The sequence below is a fragment of the Eumetopias jubatus genome, unplaced genomic scaffold, assembly GCF_037043125.1.
Source record: "Eumetopias jubatus isolate StellerSeaLion01/CBP00866 unplaced genomic scaffold, mEumJub1_p1.0 scaffold_13, whole genome shotgun sequence".
In the NCBI taxonomy this organism is placed as follows: domain Eukaryota; kingdom Metazoa; phylum Chordata; class Mammalia; order Carnivora; family Otariidae; genus Eumetopias; species Eumetopias jubatus.
In genome coordinates this window covers 53,314,974-53,331,217 of record NW_028274819.1, presented here as the reverse complement: position 1 = coordinate 53,331,217, position 16,244 = coordinate 53,314,974, and the positions used below count along the sequence as shown (strand labels likewise).

Below are 16,244 nucleotides of genomic sequence, written 5' to 3'. Positions count from 1 at the left end.
ACGTGCATTAGAAACTTCAGGTTAAAGTAGGCAAGGATTCTCTACCTGGAAAGATCAGCTGGGGCTGGAGAGCATGGGAACCAGAGTCCTAGGTGCAGGGTAATGGGCCCAGGGGTCAGAGCCAGCAAGAGGGGCTAGTGTAGCAGGTTAGACTGATACCAGGACGGGAGGGGTATTTTCTCCTAGGCTACCTTCATATAGCCTACAGCTTACACGTGACCTAACTTACGAGAGTCAGACCGCAGCAGAAAACAGTGTTTCTGAGATAGAACAGAGGTATGAGAGCTGAGAAGACACTTCACACCCACTAGGATAGGTACCTTAAAAACAAAAACAAAGAAAAGGTGGAAAATAGCTATTATTGGCAAGGGTGTGGAGAAATTGGAATCTTCGTACATTTCTAATGATAATGTAAAATGGTTCAGCTACTGTGGAGAACAGTGTGGTTGTTCATAGAACAACTCAGAAAGTTAAACATAGAGTTACCATATAGCCCAGAAACGTACCCAAGGAATTGAAAACAAGCACTCAAGTCCATGTACCCATATTCAGAGCAGCGGTGTTCACAGTGGTCAGAAGCTACAAACAACCCAAATGTCCATCGGTGGACAAATGGCTAAGTAAGTGGTAGTATATAACTACAATGGACTGTTAGCCAGCCGCAAAAAGGAATGAAGTTCTTACACGTGCCACAACATGGGTGAACCTGGAAAGCATGCTAAGTGAAAGAAGATAGACGTAAAAGGTTACCTATTGTATGATTCCATTTATATGAAATATCCAGAATAGATACATCCACAGAGAAAGAAGACAGATGGGTGGCTGGCAGAGGCTGGAGGAAGTGAGAAATGGGGAGGGACTGCTAGTGCATATAGGGTTTCTTTTGGGGTAATGTTAATGTTCTAAAATTAATTGTGCTGTTGGTTGCACAACCTTGTAAATATGATAAGACCATTGAATTGTACTTTTTGAATTTTCATTTTTAATTTTTTAAGATTTATTTATTTATTTGGAGAGAGGGAGAGAGCATGAGCAGGGGGAGGGGCAGAGGAAGAGGGAGAAGCAGACTTCCCGCTGAGCAGGGAGCCCAATGTGGCCCGATCCCAGGACCCTGGGACCATGACCTGAGCAGAAGGCAGATGCTTAACTAATTGAGCCACCCAAGTGCCCCTATTTTAATTTTTTTTAAAAAAAGATTTATTTATTTTAGAAACGGAGAACGCACAAGCGTGGGGAGAGGCAGAGGGAGAGAGAGAATCTCAAGCAGACTCCATGCTGAGTGTGGAGCCTGAGGCGGGGCTTGATCCCAGGACCCTGAGATCATGACCTGAGCCGAAACCAAGCATCGGATGCCTAACCATCTGAGCCACCCAGGCGCCCCTGAATTGCACATTTTATTTTATTTTTAATTTAAAAATTTTTTTTGGATTCAGAACAAGGTTTATTTGTCTGCAAACCTATGGTCTTCCTACATGAATTGCACATTTTAAAAAGAGTGAATTTTAGGGTATATGAATTATATCTCAATGATAATAAAACATGTAGAGCTTGATTTTTTTGTAACTCTTAGATTTCCATTTAGAGAACTCCTTATAAAATGTAGGAAAGTAAAGTACCTTGGTCTCTTTTGCAAATTTCCACTCACTGTATGACCTTGTATAGGTCGGTTTTCTCAGGATGTGTTTTCTGATTTGTATTATGAAACAATTGAGCTAAAGGATCCTTTCCGGTGAACATTCCATGATTTTTGAGAGGAAACCCTTTGATTGATAAGTGTCCTGGTAAAAGGATAAAAGACAGGAAGTCTGTTCCTTCCACTGCTGTCTGTATCCTGTACTTTTAGGAATCGGTCCTTGGCCCTTGCCTTATCAAGTGACCCTTGGCAATTCAGTTCTCCTACCTAGATTTCGGTTTCTCTGTTTGTAAGATGGGCTTGGTCATTAAGGCTCTTACTGGCTCCCTCCTTCAAGGACTCTGATAGAACTGGGTGTTCTCCTGGGAGCTAAGGTTTTTGGAATCCAGCAGCTGTCCTGATGGCAAAACTGTTTTAATACTTTCCTACTGATGGCTTGTTAAAGAAAATTTTTGAAAAATTGCCAGATGGAATCTGAGGAAAATACTAGGAAGCTCTTTGCCAGGAGACTTCTGCAAGGATGGAGCCGTGCGTGGTGGGTACCTGAAAAGAATCCCTTGATCTGTGTCCCTCCAGCTCTGTTTTCCCATCTGAGCATGGGCTAAAATCCCTACTTCAGTGCTGTTCCCTGCCCAACCCCATGCAGGACTTAGCGTGATGGCCGGTGGTTGTGCCCCGTTCTTTCGGGCTCACCAGGAGGCAGGTAGTAGATAAGCACCCCAGAGAACCGGGGCCAGGTACAGCTACCTTGCCCAGCCTTAATGAAATTCCTGCCATCAGTCGACGCTTGAGAAATCTCAAATCAGAGGTTCGTTGTGCAGTAGCCGGGAAGGTCTGCTGAGTGATCAGGGCCCCTCTGTCCCCAGCAGCCTCCGAGCTTGGAAAGGGGGAAGACGGATCAGACTGGCCCAGCACAGAGCGCCTCAGGGCCCATTTTCTGGCAGTAGAAGGCATCTCTGTCCTCCCACCGTGGCCACAGAGCAGCACGTCGCCTTTTCAGTCTCCTCCACTGGCGGAGCTGGCCTAGGCTTGCACGATCCATCCGGGCCCCCCTAGCAGTGCTACGGTCAGGGGTTAGGTGTGCTCCGACACCCGGGGTCCCCAGGCAGCTTGCAGTGGAGGGCTCCGCGGATGCCTCTCTCTGGCAGCACGGCCTTCTCTGGGGGGTTTTTCCTCCTCTGCAGGGAATTTCTCAGAAATGGAGGCTCAGGAGATGAGGTGAATTTTTAGAGGTCATTCAGCTCTTAAATGGCAGAGCCATGGCTCAGACCCGATCTGTGGCTTATATTTCAGTGTTTTTGGTACTGTGTTGTCCCATTCTCCACTTCTGGTAGAGCAAGCAAGATAGAATATAAAGAATTCCATTTGAAATCAAGCAAACTGGCTCTGTCATTCAGTGGCTTTGTGACCTTGGGTACATTCGTAAAGTTCCCTATGTCCTTATTTCCCCTAAATAAATGGTAGCTACTGTTTTTAGTGTGTGCCTACTGTGGTTAATCCTGGGCCAGTGTAGCCTCTGAGCTTTTAGCAGGGGTATTGAGAAGAGTGTGGAGCGGGGCCTGCAGAGTAGTTGTTGGGGTGGTGGGGAGGCTGTGGAGAGGAAGGGCAAGCCTACACCTTGTCTTCCTTCCTCAGCAGCTCAGATAATGGGGAGAAGTCCCCTGGAAGCGGGAGTAGCTCCTCTCCAGCAAAGCTTGTTTTTCTTCTCTGTCAGCTCTATCCTTACCTTACCTTCTTTTTCTTTTGTTTTTCAACTCATTTTTCAAGCCTTCTCTAGGATGCCTTTCCAGCTTTTTCCCAGGCATGTTCAACCCTTCCCTCTTACTTTCCTCTGGGATCCTATAACCCTTTGTACCTGCCTTTTTTTTTTTTTTTAAATAACAATCTGTTTTCCTGTTACCCTTTAAACGGGGAACTCCTTGAGGGTAGAAACAGCTTTGTTCATCTGTCGTCATAACGCAGCATATGGCCCAGCAATGAGCAGGTGTCGGGAAATGTATGCTAGAAGTTTTCCAGAAGGAGGCTGGGCCTCTTCAGAGCTATAAGACAGGGGAGATGGGAGAAGAGTCTGGCCCAGTTTGGTAGTGGGGAGAGTACCATGGAGTGTCTTGTGCGGACTGGTGAGTCAGTGAAAGCACTGTTTGGGCTGTAACCAGAAAGCAGGAGGAATAACTCCTCCAGGTTAACCACACACCTCAGCACAGACGGCTGTGCAGATGACCAAAGAAATTCCTAGCGCACATGGCAGTGGCAGTAAGGGGCAGGGGTGTTGTGGGCAGTGGAGAAGGTGGCGAGAATAGATTGGGAGAGGGGATTCTTCTAGAAAGTGATAATGATTGGAGGCTTGCTTTCTCAATGCTAACTGTACCCTGAAAATTCTCACCATTACTCCTGCCTCTGTTAACATGGTAGCATCTCATTGTTATACCCTCCTCCCTTCCTCAGGCCTGATTGTATTAACAGTTGACCACATTTTGCTGAAGTCTATTTGCAGCACTCGGGCTGGGATTTCTGCCACCCTCTGGCTCCCCAGGTCCTAGCCAGCTTCCCTGGCTTAGCTCTGTTCACCTAGCCAGCCACAGCTGCTCTCAGGAAAGCTCCGAGGTCCGTCTGCCCTGGCCGTGCTCGCTGGGTATGGGGTGGGTTCTGAGAGCGGAGCTTGTGGAGGGGCTCTCAGGCCAGCTAGTTGTACTCTCCTTGTCCTTTCACACGGACTTTGTATTGTACCCCCTTTCCTAGTAAAACCTGCCTGCCTTCTTCCCTTTTTCTTTCCTTTCCACCTGTGCTGAGTACCTGCTCTGGTTCGGCCCTGTGCTAAGTACGGGGCCATAGAGAGAAATAAGTCTTGTGCCCTGGCCCTGAGGAACTCACAGACTATCAGAAGGCAACCAGCATGAGAGTTGAAAAACACACAAGGGAGTCCCTGAGAAAGCAGTAGATAACCCATGTTTACCTGTCCAAAGAGTGGCATGGTTAGGGAATCCTAGTCAGAGGAGAAGGGATGGAAACACCGCTGTAGACTTGTAGCGGGCTGGGCAGGTGGTAGGAAGTGAAGAATGGGAATGGGGTTAGGATGGAGAGAAGTACGTCATTAGGAAGGCACAGGCTAGATTCTTCATCTCCCCTCTCTTTCTGATATTTTGGTTTATAGATTCTGTGTTAGGGTTCTCCAGAGAAACATAACCTGGATGGATGGATGGATGGACAGACAGATAGACAGAAAGATACGAGGTTTATTATAGGAATTGACTCACGTGATGATGGAGGCCTAGAAGTTCCATGATCTGCCGTCCGCACCCAGAGAGCCAGGAAAGGCAGTGGTACTGTTTAGTCTGAGTTCAAGGCCTGCGAATCAGGGGACAGCTGCTGTAAGTCCCAGTCTGAGTCCAAAGACCCAGCAAGCAGGACTGCTGATATAAGACGGCAGAAGATGGGTGTCTCAGCTCAAGCTGAGAGAGCAAATTCATCCTTCCTCCGCCTTCTGGTTCTATTCAGGCTGTCAGTGGCCTGAGGGTGATTTAATGAAAACAGTCTTCCTCACTCAGTCTACCGACTGAAATACTAATCTGTTATGAAGTCAACCTCACAGACACACCCAGAAAGCTCTCTTGGCATCCCTTAGCCCAGTTGAGTTGACACATAAAATTAACATCACAGATTCCCTTAGGATTGTGGGGTTCCATCCAGCCCTTGTACTGAAGGGACTTGATAATTCTCACCTCTTCTTCCAGCTTTAAACTTCTCCTCTTCTTTAAACTCCACATCCACATTCTTGATTACCTACTGGAAATGTCCATCTGAAGATTTCCAGAACACCTCAAAGCACTCTCATTCATAACTGTGTGCTTGATCTCGTTAGTAATTGTGTGACAATGCATTTTAGAGCTGAGGAAGCAGAGATCCGGATGAGGCAGAAGCAAGCAGAGAAGCCAGACTCCCTAAGACTCAGTGCAGGATGCTTCTTTCGATGGCATAAGAATCCGTCTACTGAGGAGCCCCTTGCCCTTACCAGGCCCTGGGATCCTATCTGTGCTACTCCCCCATCCTCAACCTGAGGGTAACCTGCTGCCCTGACTCCCACATCTGCAGCTCCTCTGAGCCCACCGCTGCTCCATCCCAGCTTGAGAACAATGCAGGCAGGGGCCGCGGGAGCAGCCCTGCTGTCCTCATGGCGTCTCTTCAGGTCTCCTGTGCCGTGGCGCAGAGCCCAGCTCTGATAGACTGGGAACAATGGCAGGCTCCAGGAGTGGCCCTCTTCTGCTTGGCTCAGTTCTCAGGACATGGCTTTCGTACTTACCTTCTGGTGGTGTTCCTTGTTCGGCTTTTCAGTTTCGCTCTGAACCCCCGCCACCAGCACTTTGCCACATTGCCGCCAGGCGTTCTCCGGAGGTGGATCTGCGCCTCTGTTCCTGGCACGTGCAGTATCTTATATATTCCATCCTCTCGATGTTCCTCCTGTCCTCTGGTCTCTGGATTGAGCCCACAGCCTAGAAATGCTCTTCCACAGATGGGCCTTGCAGACCTTTACCTGATCTGGGCTCTGCCTCTTGTACCTAGAATAGGCAAGTTGTCCAGGGGACCTGGCTCCTGCAGGAACTTCAGTCCCACACCCAGGCCTCAAGCTCTAGTGATAATTGCTTTATACTCTTAGCAACCATCCCCTTCTCCCCACTCTAGCGCTCTAGCATTGCTTATCCCGCCAGACAGAAGCCACTGCATGTGGGCACGTGGGCTCATCGGAGGCCAGGGGTAGCTGGGATGCCATGAGAAGGCACTCATTTTTAGGGAAGTATGATTTAATAAGCTTCCTGTACTGCTCTCGGGCCTCTCTTCCAAAGTAGGCAGAGAGCTTACTATACTAGTGTGTGGCAAGTGTGTGTCTAAGAAGAGCAACTAAGTCCTCTGGAGTGGGAAGGCTTCACACAGGAGGGGATGCGGTGGAGTCTGACCGTGCAGTGGGCAGTTGTCTCACTATGGCTTCCTCTTTGGCAGTGACCCGCCATAATCACCTCAAGGACTTCATGCTGGTGGTGTCTATAGTTATTGGTGTGGGCGGCTGCTGGTTTGCCTACATCCAGAACCGGTACTCAAAGGAGCACATGAAGAAGATGATGAAGGATCTAGAGGGGTTACACCGAGCTGAGCAGAGTCTGCATGACCTTCAGGAAAGGTAAGGCCCTTTCCCCATCCCCACAGCTGTGGTGCCTCCCGCTCTTGGGGGCCTCCTGTTTCCACCTGGGTTGTGGGCCATCTCGCCCCTGACACACGCTGACGGGGCTGGGCTGTGCCACACTTCCAGAACTGCTTTGTAGGTTCCTGCCGTTGCTGTTGCACAGGCAAATACCCCTCCCCAGGGCAGGAGCTTACTTCTGTCAGAGATCTTGAGCTTCCACGGTTGGATGGCTTGCCCATTCTATCCTCCTTCTGGCATCTGAACTGTTATCCTTCCTGTAATTAACTGTTCCTCACTGTTCCCTAAAGAAATCTCACAAATCTGTCTTCCTGATACTTGTACTTCTTTCTTTCTTTCTTTCTTTCTTTTTTTAAAAGATTTTATTTATTTATTTGACAGAGAGGGAACACAAGCAGGGGGAGCAGGAGAGGGAGAAGCAGGCTTCCCGTGGAGCAGGGAGCCCGTCATGGGGCTCGATCCCAGGACCCTGGGATCACGACCTGAGCCGAAGGCAGACGCTTAACGACTGAGCCACCCAGGCGCCCCTGTAGTTCTTTCTTGTATGGAATCTAAATCTCATAAGTACTCACTTGTTATGTGACTTTGGGTAAATCCCCTTCCTTTTCCGGGACTGAGTTCCTCGTCAGTAATATGAAGGGGTTGAACCAGGAGAACACTAATGGCCTTCTAGCCCTGAGAGTCGATTCTGTTTAAACAAAACATGACTTAAAGACTGTTGTAGGAGATCTAGCTGTGAAAAGAAGGTGCCAGTCAGTCAGTCAGTTAGCCCAAGTACATTCTGACATCTAGGAACCAGGTCTGTGCTGGGAATTGTAAGGAATTCACTGCTCCTGGGGCAACAAAGCTCACACACAGACGAAGGAGCAGTGAGCACACAGTGCAGTGACTTGTGCCCACTGATGGCACGAGGACTCTAAGAACAGGAAGGCAGGAGATGAGTGGATGTGGACTCCAGAAGGCAACCTTGAAAGATGGGTAGGGGGGTCCTGGTAGTTAAGGTTGAACATACAGAGTGAGGCCAGATTCCTGGCACCTTAAGCCTCACATGGATAAGTTTTAGTAAGATGCAAAAGGCAATAGAGCATTAATGCAGGTATTTGGTGGGCGCCTGGGTGGCTCAGTTGATCGAGCGACTGCCTTCGGCTCAGGTCACGATCCCGGAGTACTGGGATTGAGTCCCGCATCGGGCTCCCTGCTCAGCAGGGAGTCTGCTTCTCCCTCTGACCCTACCCCGTCTTGTGCTCTCTCTCTCAAATGAATAAAATTTTTAAAAAAATGCAGGTATTTTGTGTTTTGCTTTGTTGGTTGTTGTTTTCAAATTTTGTTTATTTATTTATTTGAGAGATAGAGCGAGAGAGCATAAGCGGGGGAGGGGGCAGCAGGCAGAGGGAGAAGCAGGCTTCCCGCTGAGCAGGGAGCCCAGCGTGGGACTCAATCCCAGGACCCTGAGATCATGACCTGAGCTGAAGGCAGACACTTAACCGGCTGAGCCACCCAGGCACCCCAGCTTTGTTTTGTTTTTGAGAAGAGGAGGGACCTACTTCAGGACTGTCTTTTAGAAAATTATTCTGGCAGCTTAGGGATTCTAGTTGGGAAGCCTTTGTAGGAATCCATGTAAAAGGAAATGACATCTGGCTCTTTTCTGTTACTTTTAAATGATAGATACTCTTTTCTTTGGAGGGCGGGGAAAGGATTTCTTATGAGCTAGGTATTGTTAACTACTTAAATGCATTATTTTTTAATCACGAAGAGATGAGGGCTCAGAGAAGGTGAGTGCTTTGTTTAGGGTCACGTAACAGGAAGTCGTGAGCCAGGAGTTTTGACACCCACAGGGTGCTGTCTCGGTAAAGGCGCCCCAATCAGATTCATTTCCATTGGCTGGGTTTCTAAGGGGCAAGTGGAGCTTTATTTCTGAGCTGATTCCTGGCTACTTTTCTGGGCCCCTTGTTCCTGGGCCCTTTGCCAACTGGGGGCTAAAAGCTGCTGTCTGGGCAGTCCCCATTCTTCATTTGTCTGAAAAGCATGTACTGTTTTCATTCCAAAGGCAAAGAATCCAGGCAGGAGACATTCCAAGTTTGGGGATAAAACTAAGCTCCCAGCCCTCCCCACTCCCAAGGCCTCCAGAGCTTAATGACGGCTGTGGCACTTGGAGGAACGAATGCACGTGCACACCCAGAGACGGGCTTACACACGTGCACACACACGTCTGCCTCTGACAGTGTCCACACACCTCTTCGTCCCTCCTTACTTTACTGGGCCTGTGCTGCCAGTCACCACAGAGCTTTTTTTTTTTACAGAGTTCCTGATACTTTGGGCGAATAAATGTAATGCTACATGTGCATTCCAGGTAGGATTTCATTGGGTTTCGAGATAATTCTTTGAGGGGATTTTGATTCCCATTTAGAAATGAAGAAACAGGCCTGGTACAAGGAACGGACTTGCCCTTAGTCACATAGCTACTTAGAGCTGGGGCCTGCAGGCAGGCTGCCTCATTCCCTTACTTGCGATGCTAACTGACCGCTGCCTTCAAGAAGCTCAGGCTTCTGTGGAGGAGATGGAGTGGGGTGAGGCTTGACTCACTTGTGCGTGTATTTGCTCATTTCTGCACCCAGTAGTACTTACTGATCTTCGTCTCTACCAGATCTCGTTAGGACTATAAAAGTGGGTCAGGGTTTTTGATTCTACTTTAAAAGGGTTCCCTAGTATCTGGACAAGACAGATCATAGGTTTTCCTGAAGAGGCTGCTCTTCAGTGAAGAACTGAATCCCTAATGGTGTAATTTCAGGAAGTTGGGTCGTGGAAGAATACAGTAAAGGAGGGTATTGAGCAAGGGAAGGAGAAGGGGGTAGGAAATGGCGCCTCAGATTTGTTGTTAGCTGTGCCAGTATCGCCACCTGGTGTGTACGTTGGGGAGACTCAACTTCCCTTTCCAGGGACAAAGTGGGCAGAAGCCTGCAGTTTGTCAGCAGGAAGCTTGCAGCCTAGACCTTTCCCCTCGTCCCTCCCTGCTGGTCCCACCACCTCGTTTGAGACTTCAGCCACTGACAGATCTGGACTTGGCAGTTTTTAGAGGTTGAGTTCTGTTTTCAGAACTTCTGTTCTCTCTCTGCCTTTTCTGTTTCACCTACTTAATTAACTCAGTGGTCAGTGCTCTTTTCTGAGGGCTCCTTTTGTTCTGTAGCTTATCCATCTGTACCTCATGTCTAAGCCATAGAGCCCTGTCTTCTTCATCATCCTTTCCCCTCCTACCCTGGTCCCCTGTCACTTGGTGTTTCTTACCAAGATAGGAAGACCTGACCGTGGCCAAGTCCTTCCCTTCTTCCAGAGGGATTAGGAAACTCTTACTCTTTCTTTTGGGTCTAGCCCAGGCCTCACCTTCCCTGTCTCCTTTCAGGCAGAGTTGGTCACTCCATCCTTTGGGCTCATCCAGCAGCTTGTAGGTCTCTCTCTTATAGAACTTATCACACTGTGTATAGTTATCTGTTTACTTGTCTATATTGGGCTAGATCATGAGCTCCCCAGTGGCCCGGACAATTTTCTCATTCATCTCCATATACCTAGGACTGAGTGCAGGGCTTGGCATTCCGTAGACACTTGGAAGTACTTGTTGAAAGAATGGATGAATGAATGGGTGGATTAACATGGACATGTAGAGCAAGGAAGGGAGGAGGGAAGGAGGCTGGGTGGTTTTGTCAGTGAACAGAGGGAATGTGTGGGTGGGCATAAAGGTGTATTTTCATCATAACTGAGCCCTTGAGATCTTACCCACCATGAAAGATACTCAGAAAGGAAACTCAGGCCTGGGAGCAGCAGGGGGCTCTCCTAAGCCCTGCCCAGCCCCTTTGGCCTGAACTTCATTTTTCTGTGCTCCTGGGAACAGGTACTTAGGACTCCAAGAGTTGCTACTCAATGATTCCTTTCTTGTCTTCCCTAAATATCCCCCTGCCACCACCCCAGTCATATCTCAGCCATTCTGCCTTCTCTGGATCTTTGGGATAGCTTGCAGGGTATTCTACATTTGTTGAACCTTCCAGATAGCCCGGGATGAGGGGAATAACTATGGGACTTGGACTCATACAGATTGGAATTCCAGTCTCCATTCTACCTGCAATTACTTCCCCTCCCTAAGTCTTAAATCCGGACCGTGCTAGGCTGATAATGATACATTATTATCTGAGGGGGGACACATGGAAATACCCTGTAAACTAGTAGTTGTTAGGATCTTAGTATATGCGCCACCTCAGAGGAGGGAATCACATACCCAGGAACCTAGCTTGATTGCTGGCAGCAGAATGATGGCCAAAATGATAAGAGCTATGGTAGCCACTGTGGTTTCTCTGGGCCCTGAGCTAACTCAGAGCCAGTCAACAAAATAGGCAGAATATATTCTCAGTGCCAGAGCCCTCATTTTCCTCTTTGATGCTACGACTTGTGGCGTATGGGCTGGCACCCTTGCCGGGCCTTCTCCAGCTCCCTGCATCGCCCCCAGGCTGCACAAGGCCCAAGAGGAGCACCGCACAGTGGAGGTGGAAAAGGTCCATCTGGAGAAGAAGCTGCGTGATGAGATCAACCTTGCCAAGCAGGAAGCCCAGCGGCTGAAGGAGCTGCGGGAGGGTACGGAGAATGAGCGGAGCCGCCAAAAATACGCCGAGGAGGAGCTGGAGCAGGTAGGAGAGTGCACAAATTCCTGGACGTGCTCGGGGGTGAGGGGGCAGAAAAGAGCAGGGGCCAGAAGGCTGGCCGGAATGTTTCATGAGAGAGGACTTGGAAATCGGGCTCCAAGAATATCTTCAAGAGTCAATAAAGTCTTACCAATAAGAGTAGTGGAGAAGTTGCAAAAAAAAAAAAAAAAAAAAAAGGTCAAGGAATAGGGGATAACAGGTGTAAACAGTTACTTTGTTTCTTTTTTGATTGAAGTATTTACATAAAGTGTACAAATCATAAATATACAGCTGGAAAGCTTTTACATGAGCATGTACCTGTATAACCACCATCCAGATCAAGATATAGAATATCTTTTTTTTTTTTTTAAGATTTATGTATTTGAGAGAGAGAGAGAGAGAGAGAGCATGCACCTCAGTGGTGGGGAGAGGAACAGAGGGAGAGGGAGAAGCAGACTCCCTGCAGAGCAGGGAGCCCGATGCAGAGCTCGATCCCAGGAACCCAGGATCACGACTTGAGTCGAAGGCAGAGGCTTAACCAACTGAGCCACCCAGGCGCCCCCAGAATATCTTTTAAGCACCCCTTCTGGTCCTGTAGTTTGTTTGTTTGTTTGTTTTTTGCTCTCTTAATATTGTCTTTTAATGAACAGAAGGTCTTGATTTTAATGAAGTCCAATTTAATCTTTTTTTTAAACAGTTGATACTTTTTGTGGCCTGTTTAAGAAATCTTTCCCATTCCCCAAGATATTTTTCTAAATTTTCTTCCAGAAGTGTTATTGTTTTACTTTTCACATTAGGTTTGTAGTTTATTTCAGATTAGTTTTTGTGTATGATATGAGGTAGGAAGTCAAGTTTCTTTTTTTTTTTCAGGTAGATACTTTATTATGTATCCATTTTTCTATCCTTGTACCACATTGTCTTCTACTAAGGTTTGATACTGCTAGTAAGTTCTCCCAGCTTTATTGATGGCCTAGGTTCTTTGAATTTCTATAATTAGCTTGTCATTCTACTACTCTTCCCTACTCCCCCCAAAAAAGTCTTGCTGGGATTTTTCTTGTTTTTGCTTTGAATCTATAGATTAATGTGGGGAAAATTGACATTTTAACCAAACAAGTCTTCTAGTCCATGAGCATTGTTTATCCTGTCATCTATTTAGGCTTTTTATTTATTTAATTTTTTAAAAAGAGTTTCTATTTATTTGAGACAGAGAGAAGGAGAGAGAGACAAGCAGGGGGAGCAGCAGACGGAGAGGGAGAAGCAGACTGCCCGCTGAGCAGGGAGCCCAATGCAGGGCTGGATCCCAGGACCCTGGGACCATGACCTTAGCCAAAGGCAGACGCTTAACCAGTTGAGCCACCCAGGTGCCCCTATTTAGGCCTTTAAAAATTTCTCTCAGCAATGTTTTGTAGTTTTCAGTTGTAGACGTCTTGCACTTTGAAAAAAATTTTTGACTTGTTCTTATTTTTCTAGCCTTTTTTTTTTTTAAGATTTTCTTTTTAAGCAATCTTTATACCCAACGTGGGACTCAAACTCATGACCCTGAGATCGAGCGTTGCATGTTCCACTGACTGAGCCAACTTTGTGCCCCTTATTTTTCTAGCTTCTTGAGGTGGAAGATTAGGTTATTGATTTTAAACCTTTAATCTTTTCCAACATAGGCATTTAGAGCTATAAATTTCCCAGCTCAGCACTCACTGCATTAGCTGCTGCATTTACTAAGTTCTGGTATTTCATAATTTCGTTATCATTCAGTTTAAAAGATTTTCTAATTTCTATTGCAAATTTTTTTGGGGGGGCATGGTTATTTAGAGTAAGTATGTGGCCTAATTTTCACACACCTGGGGGACTTTTCTAGTTATCTTTCTCATTGATTTCTAATTTAGTTTTGCTGTGGTCAGAGAACAGATACTGTATGTTTTCAGTTCTTTCAAATGTTGAGACTTGGTTTATGTAAACAGACTAAACAATACAATTGAAAGGCAAAGAGTTGTCAGATTGGATAAAAAAACAAAACCCAGCTATGTGCTGTTTACAAGAGATACACTTTAAAGATACAAAATGGTTCAAAGTAAAAGGATGAGAAAAGATATAGGCTACAAACACAGAAGAAAATAAAGCAGGAGTAGCTATATTAATATCAGACAAAGCAGGCGTTACAGCAGGAAGTATCACTGGAGACAAAAATGATACATGTGTGAAGCTAACAGTAACATATAACAACACTTGATTTGCATACATCTAACAATATAGTTAAAAAATATATAAAGCAAATATTGAAGAAACTAAAAGTGTAATAGACACATTTATAATCAAAGTTAGAGATTGTAAAACACACCTGTCAATAATAAGCAGCCCAAAATATCAGTAAGTATGTAAAACATTTAAACATGATTAATCAGTTTGCCCTTATGGACACAAACAGAGCATTTCGCGAGACAACCACAGAATGCACACGCTCTTTCGTGTTCGCGGAGTGCTGCTGCTGCATTCCCTCCTCTCCTTCTGGGGATCCAGTATTCATGCAAGACCTTTTCACTGGATTCCACTCATCTCTTATGCTTACTTAGTTGTGTCTTTTTTTTTTTTTCCTCTCTCTCTCTCTGCTTTGGTTTGGTTATTTTCTATTGATTTATCTTTGATTCCCCAATCCTGTGTTCTGCTGTGAGCATTGTGCTGTTTAACCCATCCAGTGGGATCCTACTCTCAGATACTGTAGTTTCCAGATCTAGAATGCTCATTTTACTCTTTTATAGATTCCAGTTTCCTGCCCAGAATTTCCATCTTTTCATCTTTTGTGTCTTATCTTTTCTGTATTTTCTTTAGTATTTCAATCATAGCTATTTTAAAGTCCTTTTCTGGTAACTCTAACATTTGGATCACTTATGAGACTGCCTATTTTTCCTCTTGATTATTGGTTATATTTTCCTGCCTCTTCTCATGTCTGGTAATATATTTTTAGTAAATACTGGACAGTGTGTATAAAACAATAACAGAGGCCCCAGATGATTTTATCCTCCATCAAATAGAGGCTCCCCCCCCACCCCCTTTCTCCTGTTAGGTACGTAGGATGAGGACCTAATCACATCAGGCCAATCAGAAATTGAGCCATGTTGGAACTGGGTTGTAGGTTTAGTAAGACTTGGTCTAGCAGTCATTTGTCCCAGTTTCTCAGGCACATCCCTTCCTTTTTCTTGAGAGCTGGTGGATTTCTTTCTCCTGAGCCCATGAGAAATTCATGTCTGTCACTGGGAGGATTTTAATTTAGCTCTTTGGCCTCCTGCTCTGAGGGGAGGATCAGCAGTGTGTTTGAAACGGGTCCCTTCTGGAATTCCCGCAATATTTTGTTTCCTAAGTATTATGAAATTGTGGGAGATCTTATTGCACCCTTTGGCCTAGTTACGTGTTCTCCTGCACAGCCTCAGAACTCAGTAAATGCTCAATGAAGAAAATGGGGTGTGTGTTTGGGACATCTCAATTTCCAATCTGTCATATCAGTATCATACTACCAGCAAAAACTAGGCTGGTTTCTCTGGGCCCCAGTGGAGTTGCACTGCCCGCGCCGAGCCCATTTATCAGCTCTGACCCGGAACCATCAAAAGCCTCCAAGGAAGAAAATGGCTGACAATTGTGAACTCACCTTAGAAAGCCTTTTTCCCCTCTCTGGATTTTTAGTTCATCTAATTCAGTGGTTCTCAAACTTTTTGGTCTCAGGATCTTTTTACTCTTACAAACTATTTAGGACCTCAAAGAACATTTTTAAAGGGGCAATTTGTTGCTATTTACCCTGTTAGAAGTTAGAACTAGGAAAACTAAAAAATATTTACTAGTTCAGGGGTACCTGGCTGGCTCAGTGAGAAAAGCATGCAACTCTTGATCTCAAGGTTGTGAGTTTGAGCCCCCGCAAAAAAACCCAAATAATCTTAAAAAATTTACTAATTCATTTAAAATGAGTATATTAAACTCTTTATATGTTAACATAAATAATATTTTTTGAAAAATGCATTTTTCAAAATAAAAAATGTAGTGAGAAATGATTTTTTTTTACAATTTTGTAAATATTTTTAATGTCTGGTTTAATAGACTACTGGAGTCTTACATTAGTATCTATATTTAATCTGTTATGATATTCTTCATCATGTAGCCTCGGGAGAAATCTATAATTTGTTGTGAGAGAAAGGGAGTGAAAAAGGTAGGTAAATAATGTCTCAGTATTGTTACAAAAATAGTTTGAGCTCACAGATGCCCTGAAAGGATGCACTCAAGGATCCCTGGATCCTACTTTGAGAACTGTAGAACTAGTCCTTGTTGCTTCTAGAGCCATCTGATGTCTTTGAAAATTTTTCATAATTATAATAATTTGTCTTTCAAGAATTTCATAATTTTCAGAACGTAGCTTTCCCCAGCTGTTGTGATGGATCAGAATTGTTCTTGGGGCACCTGGGTGGCTCAGTCGTTAGGTGTGTGCCTTCGGCTCAGGTCATGATCCCGGGGTCCTGGGATTGAGCCCTGCATCGGGCTCCCTGCTCAGCGGGAAGCCTGCCTCTCCCTCTCCCACTCCCCTGTTTGTATTCCCTCTCTTGCTGTCTCTCTTGCTGTCAAATAAATAAATAAAATCTTAAAAAAAAAAAAAGAATTGTTCTTGTGCTGTGACCTACTGCATCCTGTGGGGGAGTGGGAGTCAGGTGTGACCCTAGAAAGCACATGGCCAGTGGTTATTAACGTTGCTGCATATTAGAATCACTGGGAGAGCAGTCGA

The 16,244-nt window shown here is 45.7% G+C and overlaps 1 protein-coding gene across 4 annotated transcripts in view; it reads left to right on the top strand.

Moving 5' to 3' along the window:
- Positions 1-16,244, top strand: part of STIM1 (stromal interaction molecule 1) — a 190,557-nt gene that overhangs the window by 161,856 nt on the left and 12,457 nt on the right. For all 4 annotated transcript variants that reach the window (XM_088017883.1, XM_028116039.2, XM_028116038.2 and 1 more), the window contains exons 6-7: positions 6,626-6,803; positions 11,317-11,494. In XM_088017883.1, the coding sequence (XP_087874009.1) occupies positions 6,626-6,803; positions 11,317-11,494 (356 nt within the window). The remainder of the gene's footprint in view (positions 1-6,625; positions 6,804-11,316; positions 11,495-16,244) is intronic.